Genomic DNA, 26,886 nt, shown 5'->3' with positions numbered 1-26,886 from the left:
AGGAGCTAGGAAGAAAGAAAAATTACTATTTTGAAGTGTTTAATCCCACTCATAGTCATCAACCAAAAGCATATATAGAGGCCAATATCTCTTGGAGAGCCAAAATTCTTATTGCTAAGTTAAGGACTAATTCTCATCAACTCCGTTGTGAAACAAGGCGCTGGAAGAGGCCAAAGGAAGTGTGGGAGAAAAGAGTATGCATTTTTTGTTCTTCCGGAAAAGTGGAAACATAAAAACATTTCGTTTTAGAATGTGAGGCCTTCAAAGACAACAGGGAAAGTTATGCAGATATGCTCGCAACTAGCTCTTGGAATAATCTATTTAGCGAGAGGTTTGTCAAGAAGCTTGGAGCATTTATTTTGAAGCTTCATAGAAAAAGGGCCGAATACATCAAGCAGATGAAAAAGCAATCTATCCCATAGACTATCTTTAGTCTCGTGGATATTAAAAATAATTTCTTTCTTTCTTTCTATATAGGGACCAATATTTCTTAGAGAGCCAAAATTCCTATTGTTGAGTGAATGACTAATTCTCATCAACTCCATTGTGAAACAGGGCACTGGAAAAGGCCAAAAGAATTGTGGGAAGAAAGAGTATGTATGTTTCATTTTAGAATGCGAGGCCTTCAAAACAAATGAGAAAGTTATGCAGCTATTCTAGCAACCATCTCTTGGGACACTTTATTCAATAAGAAGTTCGTCGAGAAGCTATAAGCTTTTATTATGAAACTTCAAAAAAAAGGGCAAAATACAAAAATCAGATAATAAAACAATTTGTCCCATAAGTGATCTTTAGCTCGATAAATATTAAAAATAATTTCGACAAACTACCGCTTTAACCTAGAACACTCACTTTGCCATTCATTTACAAAGATCCAATCATGGTTAATGGGATTCCACTCTTACGAAATGGATGCTGGTCCACGATTCTCTCAACGGTACGGAAGAGACTCGTGAAATGTATACATGCCAAAATTCTAATTCTATGGCTTTAATTGAGAAATTAAAGAATAAAGTTGAAACTCAACATAGGTTTTGCGATGTTCTAAAGTTGCCAAAAATGACAGAAGCCATCGTTATGGAAGGACTCTCTGTAACACCCGACGCTTTGCTTCAACGAATCAAAGGTAAACCAACTGATAGTTGCTTCGGAAGAATCATGCTGGATTGAAGTAGCAAAAATTTACGTGAAACTTTGCGGTGTATTTGACCTTTCACGGATAGATTCCCACGGACTGTAATTTATAGCTGAATTCTTTTCATCATGTTCTAGCACAGTATTACACGAGGGACAGTGAATGTTCAATCACATTATACTAATAGCATGCCGGTCAGCTGACCTTAATTTGATTGAAGATTTCACATCCCATGCTTATTCGAATTTTCTTTAATCTTAACATTCCATATGAAATGCCTCAGAATGTTCTATAACAGCAAAGAAAATTTATCTATAAATAGGAGTGCTAAGGGCCGACTTTATTGCATTACAGACTTTACACGAAATCTGTTGAAGGACATAGCGGGAGGAAGTCTGCCTTGTGCTGCCATAAATAAGTACCAAACCTACTGTGCGCTTGGTGACCCTTACCATAACTGGTAAATACAAGTTCTGCAGATATTCAATTCAGGGCATGGTTGACGCTCTTTATAATATAAAGTTAAATTAGGGAAACTGCTTCTTAGCTCAATCTCTGCATTGGCATTTTCGAAGGCGACGTTACATAGTTGACACAACAGACGAAAGCTATATCAGAATTGTGTTAGCTGTTTAGAATTATGAGGAAACTACGTAAATAAATAATTAAAATAGACAATGCATCAAACTCCGCATGAACATTGTTTTAAAGATAAAGCAAAGATATTTAAGAATTCATGATTTCTGCTCTTAGAATTATGTAAAATGCAATAGTAAATGGTAAGGTTTGGTACAAGAAAGGGCCGTAAGCGTCAGCTTTGAGCGTTCTTACTCTTTCCTGGCAAATTTTAGCATTTGAAAACAAATCATCCAAGAAGATTCGAGAAACTAGGCTTTCGAGGAATTGTAAGTGAATCCTCATCTCATATCTATAGTTACCCTGTTTCAAAAGGATGGGCAGCCATTTTTAAATACGCGAAAAGTAACAGAAAGTAAGCAATAGTGTCAATTTTTTTCAAAATATAGGCCTTATAAAACTGAAGAACACCAGAAAATGGAAGATTTGCCCTCTTTCATCCCCCAAACCGCTTTTCACTATCTAAGGTGACTTTTCCCACTTAGTTACCCAGAACGGAACAAAATTCCAGCACTTGAGCCTAGCATCACTTTTTTGGTTGGAAGGACAGGACTCTTTGAATATAATTGAAAATGCTGATGGGACACTCCCCATCGTCTCTTCGAAGTCCTCCTTCGGATATCCACTGGGATCAACTGGTCAAGTTTTTCTTTCTGAATTATGCTCTCTTTTGAGATGGTGAAAGTAAAACTTACGCTTGTCCCCTTCAACAACCCATGGAGTTCTGGATTTGATCATCGGCCTCTTCATCTGGTGCTTCTCAAGACACTTGATTCGGTGCTCAAGAAATGCAGCCATCTATTAAAGATGTTTATCAGTGATACTCGTTTATAGCTCAAGTCTGGTTTTTTAGCTACACATTGCCCTATTTCTTACTTGTGACGCAGACATGTTTTGTCCATCATAATGCAATTTAAAGTTTGTATATTGATATACTCTATATAATCTAGGGTTCAAATGGCTTCAAAGTGTAGTTGTACAAAAGCATGTAGGCTTGTGTAGCAATTGATCGTGTAAAAATGATTGACGAATCTATTGAAAATGGCGTCCTTGGACAAAAGATTGAAGCGTACATAGTTAAGCCTTGTCTAAAAGCGAATATAGTAGGCGGTTGGGAGCTGCTGACTATGGTTAATGTTTCGTACACATTCTGGCAAAGATTCTAGGAAGATATGGTGGCACATAAATTAGACCAAAATAAATAGGATTTGTTAAAGGGATATTTATACTTCACAATTTAGTCAATACGTGGGAAGCATGCTGATAGGCCAGAGAAACTACTTAAGACTCAAGAGGTTTCCTTTCTCAAGATAGAGTTTGACGAAGCCTATGATTGTATCTCAGGAGACTTCATTTTGGACATGCTGGAATAACATTGATTTGGAAATAAGTTTATCAAAATGGTGTAGATTCTATTTTGGAAAGCTTCAACTAGAATATGTGTTAATGGAGGATATTCTTCCAAAATAATAATTCAATTCTATACTACAGGGTTGTCCTTCAGCTTCTTGGTTCTATGTTTTGTCAGCGGATGCCCTTGCCTATCTTATTGAGGTAACAACAATAGATGGTGAATTAAAGGTCTATGTATCCTACTAGTCTAGGTAACTAATTCTCATTTTTATAAATAGCTTTATTTTAATTTGATTCCTCCATAGCAGATTTGTGGATAGCATGTTCAATTGCCTTAATCCTTTTGCTAAAGCTTCCAGTTTTGTTGTTAGTAACCAACATTGTGCAGTAGTAGTTTTCACTGATCAAGTCACTGACATTCTTGATTCAAATTGGGAAATTTTAAAGCCATGAGAAATTTTTTGTTACCTGTGCATCCCTTTTGGTTTAGATATTTGGTATCCCTCTTATTCATATGGTACAACCACAACAATTTTCTTCTTACTAAAATTACGATGGTATTTGTTGTGTACCTAACCATAACATCTTTATTGGGCATTAGACTCTATGTACATAAGGTATTATGCTGATCATTTTGTCATAATATTCTAGTCCTAGGCCTTTATAGTATCATATTTTTAATTAAATATTTGTAAAAACCCACTTTTATGTAATATGGGTCTCATTGCTTTTATTAGTGACTAAATCTTTTATTAGTGTTTGGGCTTATATCTTGATACATTTGAACTCTTTCCCATCAACATTTTAGGCCATAAACACATCCAATTTGAAGCTACAGCAAACAAGGTGGAACTTATAGTGGAACACTACCCTTGAGCATGGCTTTTATGTGAAAGACATTGGAGGAGTAGATGTTGTTTTTGGATTTAATGGCTCATTCACTTTGGAACCCACTTTGCTTACCGCAAGGAGAAATTTCTTTCCTTTCACCAAGATCGTCACAAATACACTCTCAAAGGTATCCCACCTAAACGCATATATATTATTGACTCCAAACATGCTTCCAAAATTTTGAACGGCCAATTTGTACTACATGTATGCAAATCCGTCTTAGCAAACTCATATTCTAGGCCTTGCTGCTCTACTTCGAAAAATATAAGGTGGTCTTATAGGAGATGCCCATAGAACTTCCACTTGATGAGGACATGGAATATGTTATTGAATTTAACCCTACTAAAGGGTCCATGGTTGTTCATTCCCTATCAATATGGCCATTTTCAAAATTTTGAGTTTGAAAGGCTTGTGGAGAAACTCTTGGAAGCCAGGATCATAACTCCTAGTAAGAGCCTTATGTTGCTCCATTGTTTGGGCGAGGAAAAGGAATGGTTCTCACTATCTTTGAATTGATTATTGAGCAGTTAATCAAGTCACTATCAAAAATAAGTTCCCCAAGCCTTGCATTAATGATTTGTTGGAGGAGCTCCATTGCGTTGAGTTTTTTTCTTTCTAAGATTGACCTTTTCTTTAGATATTTGTTTAAACAAGAATGATTACCTTATAGATTTATAGAGAAGGTTGGTTGGTTAACAAACTTTTGCAACAAAATTTGACTAGAGTCTAAAATTTACTTAAGTTTAAATTTACTATCTACTAGAATGTATATTATATTTCGATAAATGACCTTCAATATATTGGAAAATAACAAACATTGTTAGTCTTGGAAGTTGTTAGTTTTCACCTTGTTTTTCATTTCTTCTTTCACTTGACACATCCTAGTTTGAAATTACTTTTGTCATTGTAATGTTCCAAACTTAAACAAACAGTGATACACAAAATCCAATTCGATTATTGCACAAAAAAATTAAACTATCAGCAAATACTCAATACACAACAGAAATGGGAACCAACTGAGCCATTTTATTTAGTAATGGAGCAATGTACAATAGTATGGAAAGAGCACCTGGGCTTGCCTCAAGGGCAAGCTAGATAGAACCCAGGTGTCGACAGTAATCCCAAATGCTAGAAAGCAACTGCTCCTCTAAAGCTCTGCGTTGTCTCCTAGCTACGACAACTGCTGGCTGGAAAGGTGCTGCAAGAAACCCCGCCTCTGGTGCTCAGAAAATTCTGAAATTTCAGCCACAAACTCCTTGGCCAAAACCCAAAAAAACCCAGAAATGGTTTGGCCTGATTTTGACCTCCCAAAATCGACCCCCAAAGGCACTGTGCAATCCCCAGCAATTCTACATTGTCTGCTGCAAAGATACGGCTGGAAACCCCACTTCCGATGCTCAGAAAATTCTGAAACTTTATATCTGGGATCCTTGTCAAAAACCCAGAAAAACCTAGAAATGGTTTGGCCGGATTTTGACCTTCCAAATTTGGCCTCCAATAGGCCCTACGCCCTCCAAACTGCTCAAGGAATACGACCTGCAAGGAACACCAACGAAATCCTCCTCCAAGCTCCAAAAATGCAGCAATCACCTCTCCAAATATTTCCCTTAACCTCCACGGTGAAGTTTAGCCTCAAATATTGATACTCTACCCTCCACGTGAGCACCCAGTGCTGCCTCTGCGCTGGCCCAAGAAGTGTGAAAATCACCCTGCAAGGTAGCACACTCCTCCACCTCCAAAACTCTCCCAAATGCCAACAATCCTCCGATGCCTCCTCTCCGGAAAATCTCTCACCCAAAATCCACTGCAAGACACCACAAGCAAAATCAACCTCCTCTTCACTGCGCCCTCCAGTAATACGCACCACCCAGAGATGAATGCAATTGCTGGAAATCACAATGAGATCCTCTTCCTGAAGAAATGAAGAAAAACCTTCCTAGGGTGGCACTCGAAGTCCCCCAAAGAAAGGGTGAGCTCTTCACTTGAAGAACTCTTGCTAAACAACAGGTGACTCGGCTAAGTAGCTCTAGCAACCAAAGATAAATTCGATATGCCAAAGATGAATGAAATGAGGAGAGCTACCTTCCTTATATAGATTTAGTGGAGCACTTTTTCCCTCCATTTTCCCTCCTTCGTGGGTCCATCACTAAGCCATCGATTTTCCCTCTCATGCAATTCGAACTATTGGCTTAGGAAGTGCTTATTTTCCTTGTGTGAACAAAACCAAAATAACTTACTTCTAACTCCTAAGTCTCCTAATAAAATCGAATGGCCCCCATCTCCTCCAAAATTGGCCCAAAATGTAGAAATAAATCATGTTCCAAAATAATTTAGGAAGGGACATTACAGTCATTGGCTTGTCTTTGTTTGTTGGCTCCTTTGCTTTTAGATGAACTTAGGATATTTCATTTGCCAATGACTCTAGATTTTCCATGTTAAGGGTGGGAGTTCCATGTTCCACATCAAGGTAGATTCCTAGTGTTGATACCAAGATGTTTTTGATCTCCATCATCTGCTGAGATGCTTGGTGTTGTTTTGTTCCTACATAACAACCTGACGTAAGAGATGGCCCATCTCGAGTTGTTGTCTCTACTCTATTGATTGTTCAACATCTAACATACCTTTGTCTTGTGCTCTAGAAATTCATTGATGATTTCAACAAGATAATCCCCATACTCAATAACAATTTCAATTAGATGACATACTTCTTTGACTTCTCTTGGGATTGTTGTTGTGACCTTCATTTTGGCTATTACGATATTTCTATATGGTTCTTGAGCTAAGAGAACACTCTATTCAGGTCTCACCAGGGCTACTACCAATTTTGGGTGATGTCACTGGACTTCTACAATGCTTTTGCTACATTTGAGACCTTAATGAATATTGGTAAGTATCTATTTATGCAAGTTTATCTTACTCTTCTTGATGATATCCTCATATATGGGACAACATTTGCACAACAACTAGAGCATTTTGGATCTTGTATTAGCCACTTTAGTAGAGTATTAGGTGTATGGAAAAGATTCCAAGTGTGCATTTACAAGCCTTGCTTGAAATTTCTTGTTTATATTTTCTTTGTTGAAGTTATTTGTATTGATCTTATAAATATTCAATTCATTGAAGAGTGGGTAAAGCCTTTGAGCCTTAAAAAACTCGGGGGACATTTCCTAAGCCATCTCATCATCACAAGGGGTGCAACATCATCACGGGGCTCCATGCTCTCCCCAAATGATAAGTCAAGCTCATGCATGCAACATCCTAGATCCAACAGGCAATGTCCATGGTCCAATGGGTGATGGAGTGTGTCAAGAAGCATTCCAAGTCATCTCATGGTCCAATACAAATCATCAAGGCTCCACCGCCCATCAACAAGTCTCTAACGCTCTCAAAGGGTATGTATCATCATCAATGAAGTATGGCAAGCATCATCCTCCTCCAAAGGACCATGTATTTGTTGGAAAATGTAACTAGGTTTGGTCTTCATAATTATCATTGTACTTGTGTCATTATATATTTCATGTAAAAAGCAAAAGAAGAAAAATAATTTTTATTTTTCAAGCATGGGTTTCATGCTCAAGTCAAATTGTTATTTAGGTCAAGCATGTTTTTCATGCTTCTAGGGTTTATTGAGTCAAAATAATATTTGTCATGAGTCAATCTATTGTACTTGAGTCAAGTCCCATTTGGACTTTTGGAGCAAGAGAAAGAATTTTATTTGATTCAAAATTGTCAATTTTGTCCCCACAAAGAACAATTCGGTCCTAGAAGGGACCCATTCGACCTCCTAGATGCGTATAAATACAATGCAACTCGTTCTCATTTGGATCATCACAAGCAAGTTCAATTTCTGTGCCAAGAAGAGAGAGAAAACCAATGAAGAAGTCAATTAAAAGAACAAAAGTCAAAAGAGAGAGAGTAAGCGTAAAAGGAGGAAGAAATCCGCCACACATGTGAAGTTTTATGCCCTAGTTTCTATCGCACGTGTGAAATTTCAGGAAGTTGCAAGGGCCGAAAATTGTAGAGGCTGAAATTCTGTTGCAAGGGCCGAAAATCTGAAGTTTGATCAGATTTGGAGAGCTTTGGCTATCATTGACTTGAGTTGACTTTGACTTGTTGAAAGAGTTTGGAAGGAGGGTTGACTTGGGTCTTGTGGGAGGTCTTTTTGTTAATTTTGCAGCTCAGTGACAAATTCCAACCATGGGACTGTAATGTCCCAAATGAAAAAAATTTGGAACAAACACTTCACATAAAATTACCATTCACTTAACAAAAGATTGCCATGTAAAACCCAAACATCGGAAATTTGATAGAAACAATAAACCCATAAATTGCACAAAAATCTCATTAAAATATCACAACATGAGGAACAATGAGAAATGCAACAACAATAACAAAATCCAACTTTATTATATAGAAATATATGCCAATACAATAGCTGGGAACGACCCTCCAAGATATGTGATAATGCTGATGCCGGCCTCCAAACTGAAACAGGAAATCAATCACTACACGTGGATTTTGAATGAATCCACCAAGGGGAGATGGGTACTCGCCCAATCTCACTGAATCACCCGAGGGTTTTCGTCTTGGGGCTACCAATGGAGTAGAGAACCGGGTTCTCAACCTCTCATACAAGAAACAATATCAAATCCAAGATGTCTCCAAATGACCTCCTCCTCCTCTTTTATAGATCTGATGGATAGATCTCCAAGCCTCTAGAAGCATCTTATTTTATTATTTTATTATTATTCTAGAAGCTCCTCCATTGACTTTATCTTAAGTGACCTTTTAATTTTATTTTATTTCACTTAAGTCACTTTTGGCCCATTTCCTCCAATTAATTATTTTTCCTTAATTAAATGACTAATTAAAGTCATTTTTAATTAAGGAAAATGATAAATCGTCCACCATACTCTCTTCAGCCACTGGAAGTCACTTCTCAGCATCCCATCCTATAGATCTTCTCGTTCTGGTTCCAACGAGCTATTACATTGAGGTGTTCCATCAATTAATCTCCCTGGAATGCCACCTCGAGCATAATTAATTAAGTTAGGCTCCGTAATAATGATCATTTTTGGAAGTTGTCAGAATGTGACAGAATGAAAGGAAAACTGTGCGGATGATGAAATATTCCAAGCGAATGCCATTAGATCCCATAAAAACTCCTCAAAACTCCATAGGAACTCCTGATGACATAAACCTGCTCCATTGACCTGGCCACCCCTGCCTTGGAAATCCACCCTGGCTATACGATGAGGAAAATAAAAAGGGGGACATTACAAATCCTCCCTCCCCAAGATCGCTTGCCCTCAAGCAATCCACACCTGTCCACGGTAGAGGCATCTGCAAACTGATAACAGGATCCCATATGAACCATTGGTCCACATCATGCCTCCAAGCAATCCAAACATGACTGGATCCCCCAATACCTAGATCCCATGCCCATCTCTAACTCAACCTGCTACTAGTAGATCCACCTAGATCCCAATGCCACCATGGCCAATCATCACCCAAGTCCCTTGCCTTAGACTGTGCTCTGTCTCTGGCTATAGTTGTTGCTCCATCAAGCGAATATCAACTCATCACCTCTCTCCAAGCCAACCCCTGACTCAATCCAATTAGAGCTGGGTCTAACGTGTCCTAGTGCCAGTAGCTCATGGATGGCGCTCTTAATCTCATCTCGATAAACCTTGGGATGTCGATAAGGGGTGGTGATGATGACCTGCACCCCTGGCTCCAACTCGATGGTGTGCTCAAACCCCCTGTCAGGAGGTTGTCTCGGTGGTATGTCCCCAAACACCACTGGATACCTGTCAAGAATAACCTGTATTTCTGGATATGGTGGCTTGGGCTTTCCCCCAGCCTCTGAGATCCTCAACTCCACAGCCCACTGATGTCTCCATGTCTCAAGTCAGCCTCCATCCCGTGGGGGGTATGAGTGCATCCCCCGAAGCAACACGGTCTTGCCATCTGGCCCTACGAACTCCATCTCCAGCTTCTGCCAATCTGTCTGACTCTGCCTAGGGTATAGAGCCACTGGACTCCCAACACAACGTTGGTGTCTAGTATGTCCACCATGTTGACCTCTACTGGTCAACTACCCATGCAGTACCCCCCCCTTTTCTTGGCAAAAAGGGGCAGCACCTGATCGACATGTTCGTGCCATCCTGCCATCATCAGCAACTTGATCATTTTGGTTGTAAACCTAGTCTGCATGTATGAATTGTAAATAATCTTAGCAGACATGAGTCGTGTATGTGAATTGCCTAGGTGGACCTAACTTTCTAGTGGTAATCTACGTCCCGGAAGGTTTTTCGTCTCACTGATCCATGGATCGGCAGAGTTTTCCTTCAAACCTGACCCCAAAGCCGGGATGGATTTTGTCATTAGAACTTTAGGAGAATCCTAGTGTGTTGATCTGCTAGATTATAGTTGTGTCGCAGAACTGGGTGATTTGTGAGGGTCTGTATTAAGTGGGTTTGTCCCCTTGAGATGTAAATTGTAAAAAGTCATCATGAAATGTGACTTGAGGGTTGAAAATGTTTCAAATCCCCTCATGAGTCCTAAGTCCTAGGTCCTAGGTGATGTTTCCGAAGGCTTAGTTCGATGATCCATTTTAAAATGAATTAAGAAATCAAAAAATGAATAAAAAAATAAAAAAATAATAAAATTAATAAAAAATTAAAAAAATAAAAATAAAAAATAAAAAATAATAAAAAAATAAAAAATAGAGCAAAAACCCTAACTAATAAAATAATAATATTTTAAGTGAATGCATGCAAAATATTATTTTTTAATAAATCGACGGATGAGATCAAGAGATGTCTTGATCCTCATCAACGGTCGAGATCATTTCAGCATGGATCACTCGAACTAGCCGTTGGAGTCATTTCCTTTAAGTAGGGTGCTAGGGGTCAGTTCAGATCATTGGAAGATCTGTGAGTCTAAGACTGAAGAAGCTCTCTTGTAAATCTTTTTCTGGTTAATAAAAGAAGACTTTGGGGTCCATATCTTGCTGGTGTTACTCTCTTGAAATGCTGTGAGATTGTTTAATTTTCTGCATATGTTATTTTCAGCCATTAATAATAGCTTTTTGTAGAGTATTGTGAGCACAGGTATCTTGTTCACTTGCTAGGGTTTGAGTGTTGTTAGGGTTTCTGAAGTAATGGCAGGTATCTCCATTACTTCCTGAGATCTAGCAGCATTTTTGCCCTCTTTACTGATGGTTGTTTTGAGCTGTGCAGAAAACCCTTTCTGAAGGAAATTTGTGGGCGTTTGGGGAAGTTCTCGGCTGAACCAGCCAACTCCCGCAAGCATTTTTTGCTGAGCCCAGTTGGATTTGATCCTGGGTCTATCATTCAGTTTATTTTTCTAAGTTGCATGAGAGATTTTCTGAAGTTCTTCACAGTGAAAACCTTAAATTTTTATTCATTAAAATATTTCTGTTCTTATTGCTGAATCTGGCTGTTAAGGGGCCAAATCTGTAAATTAATCTAGGGTTTCAATTTTTTTGCAGTTTTCTTAAGGGTTTTGTCTTCTTGCAATTGCAGGACCGCCGTCAATCTCCTTGCCCACTGCACCTATAAATGATAAACGCCAATCCGGTATATTTATGATGAATCAATGACAGTTTGTTCTGGATCCATTTCAAGGAGCGTATGCCTGTGTGTAAAGTAAAACTGCCGGCGTGAAAATATTCTGCTCCAGTATCTCGATAAGCAAATCAATATTCGTAGTGGATACCAGTTTTATGCTTCACAGCCCAAGGTTTTTGTCATTTTCGTTTCTGGGCCAGATCACAATTTTTGCGTATTTCCCTTAATCGATTTGAAAGTCAGGAAATGTTTCTAAGGCGTGGTTCGCTCAGCATATGCATCTGCTTGAAATTTGATTTACACAACCTATCCAAAAGGCGTTGCTCGGTCCTCAGTGTAAAATCTGAAATGATTATGCAATCGCTGATGAAAATCCTTTGTTAACTGAACGGAACCGTGCCTGCCCTTCCTTCACACAGAAAAATAGCAGCTCCTGCGTCCGCCGATGTATAATTCTTATTTACGCACGACATCAAGTTTCATTTGCTGCGTGGGTTAATCAGGCAACGCAAGCTATCGCAGGTAAAATCGATTCACGTTCTGCCATCCTTCGTCAAACTGTTTCTCTGCGTGTGCTCAGTCTTCCGGGCCAGGTAAAATTCGAAGCGGTCTTCAACGTGTTCACACTCAGGTGAATTTAACGCAGGCATTTCGTTTTTTATTTTTTTTGTCACGTAATTCGTTTTGCACGATCAGAGTTAGCGTAGATGGTAATTAGATTTAGGATTAGGGTTTCGTTAATTTGATTTACGTTTTAGTTTATCAGTTCTTCATTTAAAACTGCGACCTTTTGGTGTTTAGCGTAGACTTTTCCTTTTGTTTGTTTTACAAAGGATTAAAATAAAAAGAAAAAATGAAATGCGATTTTCCCTTTTTTATTTTTAATGTAGATTGTAAATTTAGGATATATTTTATTTAGATTTTAATTCTTTTTCTTAAAGAGTCTCATTTTATTAGATATAGATTCATAAAAATAAAAATGTTTACGTTTTAATTTTAGGCTTAGTTTTATTTTTTAATATAGTTTAGTTTTAGATTCTTTTTAGATTTTTCATTTAAAAAAAAAATAAAAAAAAAAATTTGAAAAAAAAATTTTTTTTTTGGAAAATTATTTTTGCCAGGTTCAGTTGCTTTCACGTTATATCTTTCATGCTGAGATCTAAAATTTTCAAGTCGAGATACGAATATGATATTTGGTTAATGGTTTATGACTCGTGGTGGTTTAAAGCATTCATCTCTTTAAAACTTTCAGTTGCCGGATATCGTTTTGGTCATGTGATTTAGCTGATGACAAATGATTGCTGTTCACGGTTTATGTTTTTATCTCATTTAACAAGTAATCATTTTAATAACAATCTTTTAAGGCACTGGTCTGCTCAATTGATCAAATCATTTTAGTGATTATCTTGATCGTGTCTCGTGTCTCCCAACCAACTGATCGACAGTTGGTCTCATCATCTCACAGGGACTACCCCCCTTAGCCGCGGGAGACAGGCTTAAACGGAGGGATCGGGGATCAGAGTGACAGCCCCCGGTCTGAGCGTTGTCGTGTCAATCTGCGCGACAACATTTTTTGGCGCCGTTGCCGGGGATAGAGTTTTTCTGTTCCGGGAAGTTTCATCGACATTCACCTTCTCATCTTTCTCATCTCTCATTTTGAGCTGGCAAATTCAACCTTTTGGGTTATCATTTGGATCTTTTATTGCCTTATTTTTCGCCATATCAGTAGCATCTCTCGGTTTGTTTCTTGTTTGGGTGGCGACTCCACTTTCTCATTTTTCCCAAACAAGAAGCTTTCCTCATCTCTGCTTGTGGTTACTTTTTGGATCCTAGAATCAGATTCATTGTTCAAGTGGCGACTCCACTTCTTTCATCTCTTAATTTTCTTTTGAGCAGAAATCTCTTTCTATCATCCAGTTGATCCCTTATTGTTCATCATGGATTATTCATTTAAATTTTAAACCATGTCATTTTACTGATAATCTCCATGATCTTCCGAAAGAGGCCATTTCTAAATTATTTAAGTTCTCGGGTGGTGATTCGGTCGCTGTTAGAAAGCATTTAAACAGGTTTACTTGTGTAATGATCATATATTGTAGACTTCCTCAATATAATTATGAAGATTTCAAGATGCGTCTATTTGTCCATTCTTTAGAGGGTGATGCCTTGAATTGGTTTAATAATTTTCCTAATGATTTTTTCACTTCTTTACAAGACATTCTCAATGCTTTTAAAGATAGATATGATAGTCCAAACAGCTTGCCTTCTACCTCTAAAATTGTGCAAACGAAAGAAAGTAATCTTATAAAAAATCCAGCTGTTGAAGAAAGCTTTCAAGATCAGAATGTGTCATCCACCGGAAATATCGCAGACCAAGTTCATGATAGTGAAAAATCAGGGACAAATGACAATGAAAAGGAAGAGCAAAAACAAATTATACAAGAACTAATGATGCTGGTAAAAAATATGGAGGCTAATCAAACTAATTATGTCAATGACGTGAGAACTTTGTGCACCCACCTTGAAAAACGTAATAGAGAGATAGAGATTATGCAAAATCAGCATGCTAAAGAAATTGAGGCCATGAAGACTAATCATGAAACAGAAATTAGATTCATGCAAAGCAAAATGTCGACCATGAAAGTTGATCATGATAGGGAAATTGATTCTATGCAAAACAAGTTATTAATTATGGATCATCAGTTGGCCACCATGCAAGCAAATCATAAAGAAGAAATAAACTCTATACATCATTGCTTGATGAACATAAAGGAAGAAAATGTTAAAGTAATAAAAGACATGGAAGAACATCATGCCAGACAAATTAGTGCTATAAAGGTTGAACACTCTAGACAGATGGATGCCATTAGAATACAGGTTCAAAAGTTTCAGCAATTGGAAGATGAAAGAAACCAGATGACATCAATAGATCAGGAGCCTTATCATTTGTTGCAACAAGCTCCATCTTATTATGAGGAGGTTATTAGTTCAGTTGAAAGATGGTTGATTGAAGATAGACTTAAGAATGATAAAGATCAGATGCAGGATAAAGAAAGACATATCACACATACTTCATCTGATTGTTTTGAAACAGAAAGTTCCATATCATCAGTAATTCAACCTGCTAGAAAGAAAAAGCGCAAGAGAAAGAGAATGAGAAGAGGATTTCATGCATCAGACGGCCGTGAGCAGCTTGATTTTCGGATAGGAAAAAGTCCTACCATGTGCAAAATTGGACATGGCACATCCGACAAGCAGCCGACAGATTTGCCTGAAAGCAGGCAAATGCTCAGTATGCACTATATTGAACACATCTGATGCCATGGGGCATCCTTTGTATCGTATTTCTGACCCTACTCCTTGTTTTTTTTTCCGCATTCTTATTTCTGCTTTAGATAGTTAATAAAGGAAGAGCTTTTATCTTTCCTGGTGCTTAATGTATATGATGATTTTTGGATGGACGCTACTTATTTTTGTGTTGTATGAATGCAGATTCTGGATTCTCACATTCCTGCAAGCAGCAACGTGTCCCCAAGTAGAGCCAGATGTTGACCTCTACTGGTTAACTACCCATGCAGTACCCCCCCCCCCCTTTTCTTGGCAAAAAGGGGCAGCACCTGATCGACATGTCCGTGCCATCCTGCCATCATCAGCAACTTGATCATTTTGGTTGTAAATCCAGTCTGCATGTATGAATTGTAAATAATCTTAGCAGACATGAGTCGTGTATGTGAATTGCCTAGGTGGACCTAACTTTCTAGTGGTAATCTACGTCCCGGAAGGTTTTTCGTCTCACCGATCCATGGGTCGGCAGAGTTTTCCTTCAAACCTGACCCCAAAGCCGGGATGGATTTTGTCATTAGAACTTTAAGAGAATCCTAGTGTGTTGATCTGCTAGATTATAGTTGTGTCACAGAACTGGGTGATTTGTGAGGGTCTGTATTAAGTGGGTTTGTCCCCTTGAGATGTAAATTGTAAAAAGTCATCATGAAATGTGTCTTGAGGGTTGAAAATGTTTCAAATCCCCTCATGAGTCCTAAGTCCTAGGTCCTAGGTGATGTTTCCGAAGGCTTAGTTCGATGATCCATTTTAAAATGAATTAAGAAATCAAAAAATGAATAAAAAAATAAAAAAATAATAAAAATAATAAAAAATTAAAAAAAAAAATAAAAAAATAAATAAATAAATAAAAAATAATAAAAAATTAAAAAATAGAGCAAAAACCCTAACTAATAAAATAATAATATTTTAAGTGAATGCATGCAAAATATTATTTTTTAATAAATCGACGGATGAGATCAAGAGATGTCTTGATCCTCATCAACGGTCGAGATCATTTCAGCATGGATCACTCGAACTAGCCGTTGGAGTCATTTCCTTTAAGTAGGGTGCTAGGGGTCAGTTCAGATCATTGGAAGATCTGTGAGTCTAAGACTGCAGAAGCTCTCTTGTAAATCTTTTTCTGGTTAATAAAAGAAGACTTTGGGGTCCATATCTTGTTGGTGTTACTCTCTTGAAATGCTGTGAGATTGTTTAATTTTCTGCATATGTTATTTTCAGCCGTTAATAATAGCTTTTTGTAGAGTATTGTGAGCATAGGTATCTTGTTCACTTGCTAGGGTTTGAGTGTTGTTAGGGTTTCTGAAGTAATGGCAGGTATCTCCATTACTTCCTGAGATCTAGCAGCATTTTTGCCCTCTTTACTGATGGTTGTTTTGAGCTGTGCAGAAAACCCTTTCTGAAGGAAATTTGTGGGCGTTTGGGGAAGTTCTCGGCTGAACCAGCCAACTCCCGCAAGCATTTTTTGCTGAGCCCAGTTGGATTTGATCCTGGGTCTATCATTCAGTTTATTTTTCTAAGTTGCATGAGAGATTTTCTGAAGTTCTTCACAGTGAAAACCTTAAATTTTTATTCATTAAAATATTTCTGTTCTTATTGCTGAATCTGGCTGTTAAGGGGCCAAATCTGTAAATTAATCTAGGGTTTCAATTTTTTTGCAGTTTTCTTAAGGGTTTTGTCTTCTTGCAATTGCAGGACCGCCGTCAATCTCCTTGCCCACTGCACCTGTAAATGATAAACGCCAATCCGGTATATTTATGATGAATCAATGACAGTTTGTTCTGGATCCATTTCAAGGAGCGTATGCCTGTGTGTAAAGTAAAACTGCCGGCGTGAAAATATTCTGCTCCAGTATCTCGATAAGCAAATCAATATTCGTAGTGGATACCAGTTTTATGCTTCACAGCCCAAGGTTTTTGTCATTTTCGTTTCTGGGCCAGATCACAATTTTTGCGTATTTCCCTGAATCGATTTGAAAGTCAGGAAATGTTTCTAAGGCGTGGTTCGCTTAGCATATGCATCTGCTTGAAATTTGATTTACACAACCTATCCAAAAGGCGTTGCTCGGTCCTCAGCGTAAAATCTGAAATGATTATGCAATCGCTGATGAAAATCCTTTGTTAACTGAACGGAACCGTGCCTGCCCTTCCTTCACACAGAAAAATAGCAGCTCCTGCGTCCGCCGATGTATAATTCTTATTTACGCACGACATCAAGTTTCATTTGCTGCGTGGGTTAATCAGGCAACGCAAGCTATCGCAGGTAAAATCGATTCACGTTCTGCCATCCTTCGTCAAACTGTTTCTCTGCGTGTGCTCAGTCTTTCGGGCTAGGTAAAATTCGAAGCGGTCTTCAACGTGTTCACACTCAGGTGAATTTAACGCAGGCATTTCGTTTTTTATTTTTTTTGTCACGTAATTCGTTTTGCACGATCAGAGTTAGCGTAGATGGTAATTAGATTTAGGATTAGGGTTTCGTTAATTTGATTTACGTTTTAGTTTATCAGTTCTTCATTTAAAACTGCGACCTTTTGGTGTTTAGCGTAGACTTTTCCTTTTGTTTGTTTTACAAAGGATTAAAATAAAAAGAAAAAATGAAATGCGATTTTCCCTTTTTTATTTTTAATGTAGATTGTAAATTTAGGATATATTTTATTTAGATTTTAATTCTTTTTCTTAAAGAGTCTCATTTTATTAGATATAGATTCATAAAAATAAAAATGTTTACGTTTTAATTTTAGGCTTAGTTTTATTTTTTAATATAGTTTAGTTTTAGATTCTTTTTAGATTTTTCATTTAAAAAAAAAATAAAAAAAAAATTTTGAAAAATAATTTTTTTTTTTGGAAAATTATTTTTGCCAGGTTCAGTTGCTTTCACGTTATATCTTTCATGCTGAGATCTAAAATTTTCAAGTCGAGATACGAATATGATATCTGGTTAATGGTTTATGACTCGTGGTGGTTTAAAGCATTCATCTCTTTAAAACTTTCAGTTGCCGGATATCGTTTTGGTCATGTGATTTAGCTGATGACAAATGATTGCTGTTCACGGTTTATGTTTTTATCTCATTTAACAAGTAATCATTTTAATAACAATCTTTTAAGGCACTGGTCTGCTCAATTGATCAAATCATTTTAGTGCTTATCTTGATCGTGTCTCGTGTCTCCCAACCAACTGATCGACAGTTGGTCTCATCATCTCACAGGGACTACCCCCCTTAGCCGCGGGAGACAGGCTTAAACGGAGGGATCGGAGATCAGAGTGACAGCCCCCGGTCTGAGCGTTGTCGTGTCAATCTGCGCGACAACATTTTTTGGCGCCGTTGCCGGGGATAGAGTTTTTCTGTTCGGGGAAGTTTCATTGACATTCACCTTCTCATCTTTCTCATCTCTCATTTTGAGCTGGCAAATTCAACCTTTTGGGTTATCATTTGGATCTTTTATTGCCTTATTTTTCGCCATATCGGTAGCATCTCTCGGTTTGTTTCTTGTTTGGGTGGCGACTCCACTTTCTCATTTTTCCCAAACAAGAAGCTTTCCTCATCTCTGCTTGTGGTTACTTTTTGGATCCTAGAATCAGATTCATTGTTCAAGTGGCGAATCCACTTCTTTCATCTCTTAATTTTCTTGAGCAGAAATCTCTTTCTATCATCCAGTTGATCCCTTATTGTTCATCATGGATTATTCATTTAAACCATGTCATTTTACTGATAATCTCCATGATCTTCCGAAAGAGGCCATTTCTAAATTATTTAAGTTCTCGGGTGGTGATTCGGTCGCTGTTAGAAAGCATTTAAACAGGTTTACTTGTGTAATGATCATATATTGTAGACTTCCTCAATATAATTATGAAGATTTCAAGATGCGTCTATTTGTCCATTCTTTAGAGGGTGATGCCTTGAATTGGTTTAATAATTTTCCTAATGATTTTTTCACTTCTTTACAAGACATTCTCAATGCTTTTAAAGATAGATATGATAGTCCAAACAGCTTGCCTTCTACCTCTAAAATTGTGCAAACGAAAGAAAGTAATCTTATAAAAAATCCAGTTGTTGAAGAAAGCTTTCAAGATCAGAATGTGTCATCCACCGGAAATATCGCAGACCAAGTTCATGATAGTGAAAAATCAGGGACAAATGACAATGAAAAGGAAGAGCAAAAACAAATTATACAAGAACTAATGATGCTGGTAAAAAATATGGAGGCTAATCAAACTAATTATGTCAATGACGTGAAAACTTTGTGCACCCACCTTGAAAAACGTAATAGAGAGATAGAGATTATGCAAAATCAGCATGCTAAAGAAATTGAGGCCATGAAGACTAATCATGAAACAGAAATTAGATTCATGCAAAGCAAAATGTCGACCATGAAAGTTGATCATGATAGGGAAATTGATTCTATGCAAAACAAGTTATTAATTATGGATCATCAGTTGGCCACCATGCAAGCAAATCATAAAGAAGAAATAAACTCTATACAACATTGCTTGATGAACATAAAGGAAGAAAATGTTAAAGTAATAAAAGACATGGAAGAACATCATGCCAGACAAATTAGTGCTATAAAGGTTGAACACTCTAGACAGATGGATGCCATTAGAATACAGGTTCAAAAGTTTCAGCAATTGGAAGATGAAAGAAACCAGATGACATCAATAGATCAGGAGCCTTCTCATTTGTTGCAACAAGCTCCATCTTATTATGAGGAGGTTATTAGTTCAGTTGAAAGATAGTTGATTGAAGATAGACTTAAGAATGATAAAGATCAGATGCAGGATAAAGAAAGACATATCACACATACTTCATCTGATTGTTTTGAAACAGAAAGTTCCATATCATCAGTAATTCAACCTGCTAGAAAGAAAAAGCGCAAGAGAAAGAGAATGAGAAGAGGATTTCATGCATCAGACGGCCGTGAGCAGCTTGATTTTCGGATAGGAAAAAGTCCTACCATGTGCAAAATTGGACATGGCACATCCGACAAGCAGCCGACAGATTTGCCTGAAAGCAGGCAAATGCTCAGTATGCACTATATTGAACACATCTGATGCCATGGGGCATCCTTTGTATCGTATTTCTGACCCTACTCCTTGTTTTTTTTTCCGCATTCTTATTTCTGCTTTAGATAGTTAATAAATGAAGAGCTTTTATCTTTCCTGGTGCTTAATGTATATGATGATTTTTGGATGGACGCTACTTATTTTTGTGTTGTATGAATGCAGATTCTGGATTCTCACATTCCTGCAAGCAGCAACGTGTCCCCAAGTAGAGCCAGATGTTGACCTCTACTGGTCAACTACCCATGCAGTACCCCCCCCCTTTTCTTGGCAAAAAGGGGCAGCACCTGATCGACATGTCCGTGCCATCCTGCCATCATCAGCAACTTGATCATTTTGGTTGTAAACCCAGTCTGCATGTATGAATTGTAAATAATCTTAGCAGACATGAGTCGTGTATGTGAATTGCCTAGGTGGACCTAACTTTCTAGTGGTAATCTACGTCCCGGAAGGTTTTTCGTCTCACCGATCCATGGATCGGCAGAGTTTTCCTTCAAACCTGACCCCAAAGCCGGGATGGATTTTGTCATTAGAACTTTAAGAGAATCCTAGTGTGTTGATCTGCTAGATTATAGTTGTGTCACAGAACTGGGTGATTTGTGAGGGTCTGTATTAAGTGGGTTTGTCCCCTTGAGATGTAAATTGTAAAAAGTCATCATGAAATGTGCCTTGAGGGTTGAAAATGTTTCAAATCCCCTCATGAGTCCTAAGTCCTAGGTCCTAGGTGATGTTTCCGAAGGCTTAGTTTGATGATCCATTTTAAAATGAATTAAGAAATCAAAAAATGAATAAAAAAATAAAAAAATAATAAAAAATTAAAAAAAAAAAAATAAAAAAAATAAAAAATAAATAATAATAAAAAAATAAAAAATAGAGCAAAAACCCTAACTAATAAAATAATAATATTTTAAGTGAATGCATGCAAAATATTATTTTTTAATAAATCGACGGATGAGATCAAGAGATGTCTTGATCCTCATCAACGGTCGAGATCATTTCAGCATGGATCACTCGAACTAGCCGTTGGAGTCATTTCCTTTAAGTAGGGTGCTAGGGGTCAGTTCAGATCATTGGAAGATCTGTGAGTCTAAGACTGCAGAAGCTCTCTTGTAAATCTTTTTCTGGTTAATAAAAGAAGACTTTGGGGTTCATATCTTGTTGGTGTTACTCTCTTGAAATGCTGTGAGATTGTTTAATTTTCTGCATATGTTATTTTCAGCCGTTAATAATAGCTTTTTGTAGAGTATTGTGAGCACAGGTATCTTGTTCACTTGCTAGGGTTTGAGTGTTGTTAGGGTTTCTGAAGTAATGACAGGTATCTCCATTACTTCCTGAGATCTAGTAGCATTTTTGCCCTCTTTACTGATGGTTGTTTTGAGCTGTGCAGAAAACCCTTTCTGAAGGAAATTTGTGAGCGTTTGGGGAAGTTCTCGGCTGAACCATCCAACTCCCGCAAGCATTTTTTGCTGAGCCCAGTTGGATTTGATCCTGGGTCTATCATTCAGTTTATTTTTCTAAGTTGCATGAGAGATTTTTAGAAGTTCTTCACAGTGAAAACCTTAAATTTTTATTCATTAAAATATTTTTGTTCTTATTGCTGAATCTGGCTGTTAAGGGGCCAAATCTGTGAATTAATCTAGGGTTTCAATTTTTTTGCAGTTTTCTTAAGGGTTTTGTCTTCTTGCAATTGCAGGACCGCCGTCAATCTCCTTGCCCACTGCACCTGTAAATGATAAACGCCAATCCAGTATATTTATGATGAATCAATGACAGTTTGTTCCATTTCAAGGAGCGTATGCCTGTGTGTAAAGTAAAACTGCCGGCGTGAAAATATTCTGCTCCAGTATCTCGATAAGCAAATCAATATTCGTAGTGGATACCAGTTTTATGCTTCACAGCCCAAGGTTTTTGTCATTTTCGTTTCTGGGCCAGATCACAATTTTTGCGTATTTCCCTGAATCGATTTGAAAGTCAGGAAATGTTTCTAAGGCGTGGTTCACTCAGCATATGCATCTGCTTGAAATTTGATTTACACAACCTATCCAAAAGGCATTGCTCGGTCCTCAGCGTAAAATCTGAAACGATTATGCAATCGCTGATGAAAATCCTTTGTTAACTGAATGGAACCGTGCCTGCCCTTCCTTCACACAGAAAAATAGCAGCTCCTGCGTCCGCCGATGTATAATTCTTATTTACGCACGACATCAAGTTTCATTTGCTGCGTGGGTTAATCAGGCAACGCAAGCTATCGCAGGTAAAATCGATTCACGTTCTGCCATCCTTCGTCAAACTGTTTCTCTGCGTGTGCTCAGTCTTTCGGGCCAGGTAAAATTCGAAGTGGTCTTCAACGTGTTCACACTCAGGTGAATTTAACGTAGGCATTTCGTTTTTTATTTTTTTTGTCACGTAATTCGTTTTGCATGATCAGAGTTAGCGTAGATGGTAATTAGATTTAGGATTAGGGTTTCGTTAATTTGATTTACGTTTTAGTTTATCAGTTCTTCATTTAAAACTGCGACCTTTTGGTGTTTAGCGTAGACTTTTCCTTTTGTTTGTTTTACAAAGGATTAAAATAAAAAGAAAAAATGAAATGTGATTTTCCCTTTTTTATTTTTAATGTAGATTGTAAATTTAGGATATATTTTATTTAGATTTTAATTCTTTTTCTTAAAGAGTCTCATTTTATTAGATATAGATTCATAAAAATAAAAATGTTTACGTTTTAATTTTAGGCTTAGTTTTATTTTTTAATATAGTTTAGTTTTAGATTCTTTTTAGATTTTTCATTTTAAAAAAAAAAAAAAATTTGAAAAATAAAATTTTTTGTGGAAAATTATTTTTGCCAGGTTCAGTTGCTTTCACGTTATATCTTTCATGCTGATATCTAAAATTTTCAAGTCGAGATACGAATATGATATCTAGTTAATGGTTTATGACTCGTGGTGGTTTAAAGCATTCATCTCTTTAAAACTTTCAGTTGCCGGATATCGTTTTGGTCATGTGATTTAGCTGATGACAAATGATTGCTGTTCACGGTTTATGTTTTTATCTCATTTAACAAGTAATCATTTTAATAACAATCTTTTAAGGCACTGGTCTGCTCAATTGATCAAATCATTTTAGTGCTTATCTTGATCGTGTCTCGTGTCTCCCAACCAACTGATCAACAGTTGGTCTCATCATCTCATAGGGACTACCCCCCTTAGCCGCGGGAGACAGGCTTAAACGGAGGGATCGGGGATCAGAGTGACAATCCCCGGTCTGAGCGTTGTCGTGTCAATCTGCGCGACAACACACCACAAAGAAATGATTTGTCATGGAGTAATTCCCCATGGTCATTATCAAAGTTGGCACATAGCGGGTGCACTACATGGTCCTATCCCCAGGCACAAGAACTGAGAATCCCTCGAACTCCTCAGTTGTGATGCCCCTCCTCTGAACCAACTGCGCATCAATGAAGTTGTGGGTAGCCCCACTGTCCACCAGTACTGAGACACGCTGCCCCTGAACAGTGCCTCGGATCCTCATAGTAAAAAATTTGGGTACCCCTCGCAGCGATGCAAGTACCCCTCCAGTAGGTGCGAAAGAAACTCCCCCTGGTGGTGGTGGTGGTCCTCCTCCTCCTCTTGGTGGTGCTGCGCTGTCCTCTCCCGACATCTCAAAATAAGTCTCCTCCTCTGCATCACTGTCAGAGAAGACCTCTATATAGTGAGCCTTGCCCGCTGCACACCTGTGGCCTGGTGCCCATGGCTCCTGACAAGTGAAGCACAACTTCCTCTGCCTGAGGTCTCTTCTGGTCTCATCATCCAGCTGTGCACGCCCTTGATTGGCCCTCGGTGGTGGGGCCCTGTTGTCCTTCCCCTTCTACTGGAAGCCCTGTCTAGGGGGAAATGGTGCCCTTGTCCTGGGTAGGGCATCCTGTAGGTCTCAGGCTCTCCCTACGACATCCTGCAATGTAGTGGGCCTGTTGGACCTCACCAACCCACGCAATGGCTCTGCTAGCCCATCGATAAACATGAAAATCCTCCTAGACTCTGACAAGTTTGGGACCATCACTGACAAACGCAAAAACTCTGAGATGTAGGTTTCTGCACTCCCGGTCTGCCTGAGCTTAGTCATCTCCCCAAAATACTCCTCTGGATCCTTCCTCTCAAACCGCTCCAACACCCTCCCGGTGAACTCATCATCAACAGTCACTCTAGTATGCTCCAACGTGGTCAATCTGTGGAACCACCAGTCGTGGATTTGGGCTTAATTTAACAGTATCAATTTTGTGGGGTGTTTTTTGGCCAAATTGGGCAATTTGCACTTATTGGGGGTCACCGAGGGTAGGTGGATTCAACCCAAACCTTTTCTGGGTTTTTGTGGGTTTATTGAGAGGAGTCTCTGACTAATTTTATAGAATTTTTAAGGCGATATTCGAGCTTGAAATCCTAATTCTTATATCAAGGCGAATTGCTAGTTCCTTGAGGAATTTGCACCATTTTGTGGGTTCGACTTTGGCTTGGAGATATGCCAAACCCTTTCTGGGTTTTTGGTGGAGAGATCAAGATTAATTTGGCAGAATTTTATGAGCACTTTTGGAGGCTCAAACAGGGGTTTCTTCCAGCCAGTAGTTGCAGAATTTCCAGGGTTAGCACAAAACATTGAGGAGAAGCCTTTCCTTTGCATCCGGGTAGCATCTTTCTCCACTGACTTGGCCATCCCCTGCCCTGGAAATCCACCCTGGTTGTACTATGAAGAAGAATAAAAATGGGGACATGACAGATACAATAAGATTAAAAGACATATTCTTCTAATGGAGAAGGTGATATCAAGGCATTGTTAATGGAGAAATTACATAGGGTAACTTGTTGGGCTCATATTGGACTTAGCAATTCAGTTTGCCACTAGGATATGGATTTTTCATAAAGACATTGACTATCTTGAAGTTGTAACCAAAGCAGACATGCTCAACTTCCTTGCTAATCTAGAGAGGAGAAATGAGCATCCCTCTAATTTGGTTGACGATATAAGAATGTATGAGGTATTTTATCCTAAACACTACTATAATGTGTTAGGATATTCCGACACAGGAAATAATTAAGTATAACTTGGTCTAGTGTAGAGTCAAGTAAAGTGTGTTTCTTTACTATGTACTTTTGTAACTTACAATCCGACGATCACGATATGTAGTGATCGGACGGTTCATTCTCTCCTCGGTATTACTGACACTTGATCCGTGGCTTAACACCCGATTTGGTCCATGATCTCTATTTAAAGAGCATGGAGGGTCATTTGTAGGATAACCATTTATGAGAGAAGCTTATGTAAATTTTCATTCTTTTATTAGTAAATTACCTGAAGTGGTCGCGTTGGCTCAGGCCGTGGACTGTTTCCCTCTTTGAGGGTTTTAACCACATCAAGAACACTGGTGTATTGATCTGTGATCTGTTTGTGAGCAGTGTCCTTTGGTGTTCTGTCTGAGGAACTTACCCTGTAAATTCCTACATGGTATCAGAGCTATTTGAGGGCCGCATCCGTTGGTGATCCAAATCTGAAGCCGATACAACTGCATCCGACTGTCGTTTCCTAGATCTACTGTTTCTGACTGCTTTCGGGCCGAGAGGACTACTCTATTGTGTTAGGAGCATCTGTTCCAGTGAGGAACCCCTTTCGTTTCACGCGAAAAGGTTTCCGGTAGCCCTAGCTACATCATTTTAAAGATCTGGAGGTATACAATCTTTATTTGCAGTTCTAGCTATTCATCTCTTTGTTTATTTCGGTTTATTTAGCTCTCTGTTTTTTATTACCAGATCTATACCTTTCATTCTGCGTATGCTCTTTGCCTCGCGACTCTGTGCGATCTAGGCAAATCAGAAACAGAAAGGAAGGATTTTTCTCATGCGTATGCTCTTTTCCGCTGCGCCTTAGTGTGATCTCAGAAAATCAGAAACATTGAGGAAAATATTTAGTTTCCGGTTAAAGCTAACTTCAAGCTGTAAGGTTTGTTTTTTTTGGTATGTCCGTGTTGGGTTTTGTGGTTTTTGTTTTGTAGGCAAAAAAAAGCTTTTTCAAGTAAGCACGCACCCCAAAGCTTCAGTGACTAAAAAAAAAAACCCCTTCCTCTTTTCCAAAAATTACTAACCTTTTAAACTAGCTCACTTGGTCCAAAGTTACTTTATGAGAATAGAAGTCTTGAGTTCAAGTCTTTCTTTTTGTTGAGTTACTTTTTCAAAAAGCACATGTAACTTATGTTTTAAAGTTACTTTATGTAAAAGTGTTCTCACCCATTATAAAAAGTGAGTCACTTATAATTCTAAAGTCTCTTTATCTTTTATTTAAGTTACAATTTAGTGGGTAGCTCATAAAGTACCATTGTAAAAGTGACTTTCACTTATTTATAAAAGTGAGTCACATTATTTTTTTTTAAAGTGAGCTAATTAGATTAAGTTTAGAAAGGGGGGGGGATTTTTTTTTTTTTAAATATAACATTATCATTCATTTCCGCACATTCACATACTTCGTCGGCATCTTCAACAACTTTTCTTCAAAAAGCCATAACTTCTTCATCCAGAAGCCGTTTTTTTGAATCAGCCTAATTTTTCGAGATCTTTCCATTGGAACACTTAGTTTCAGCATCTATAGCTTCAGTTTCTATTAAAATGGAAAGTCCATGCCAAGTTATTCTTGACAACACCAACTACTTCCAATGGTGGTCCTACATTGTGGATTTACTTAGAAGTAAAGGTCTTTACAGAATAGCCTCAAGCCAAGAAACCAAATCTCAAGATGAAGATAAGGCAGCCAAATGGGAAAATATGCAAGATCAGGCACGTGGGTTGATAGGGATGTCTATTTCTTCAGACCTTAGATTCCATATCGCAGAACTTGATACTT

At 38.1% G+C, this 26,886-nt stretch overlaps 1 protein-coding gene across 1 annotated transcript in view; it reads left to right on the top strand.

Moving 5' to 3' along the window:
- The first annotated feature begins 906 nt into the window (after window positions 1-906).
- The window catches only part of LOC149142010 (meiotic recombination protein SPO11-1-like), a 339,417-nt gene continuing 313,437 nt past the window's right edge, over window positions 907-26,886 (top strand). The window contains exons 1-3 of the mRNA XM_089451380.1: window positions 907-1,126; window positions 1,490-1,595; window positions 3,263-3,325. Of these exons, the coding sequence (XP_089307506.1) occupies window positions 913-1,126; window positions 1,490-1,595; window positions 3,263-3,325 (383 nt within the window). The 5' untranslated portion in view covers window positions 907-912. The remainder of the gene's footprint in view (window positions 1,127-1,489; window positions 1,596-3,262; window positions 3,326-26,886) is intronic.

Source organism: Pinus tabuliformis, chromosome X (genome assembly GCF_031772625.1).
Source record: "Pinus tabuliformis cultivar Carrire ecotype Pingquan chromosome X, CPIR1, whole genome shotgun sequence".
NCBI classification, from domain to species: domain Eukaryota; kingdom Viridiplantae; phylum Streptophyta; class Pinopsida; order Pinales; family Pinaceae; genus Pinus; species Pinus tabuliformis.
The sequence above is the reverse complement of the archived record's forward strand: the minus strand, read 5'-3'. Positions and strand labels throughout refer to the sequence as shown.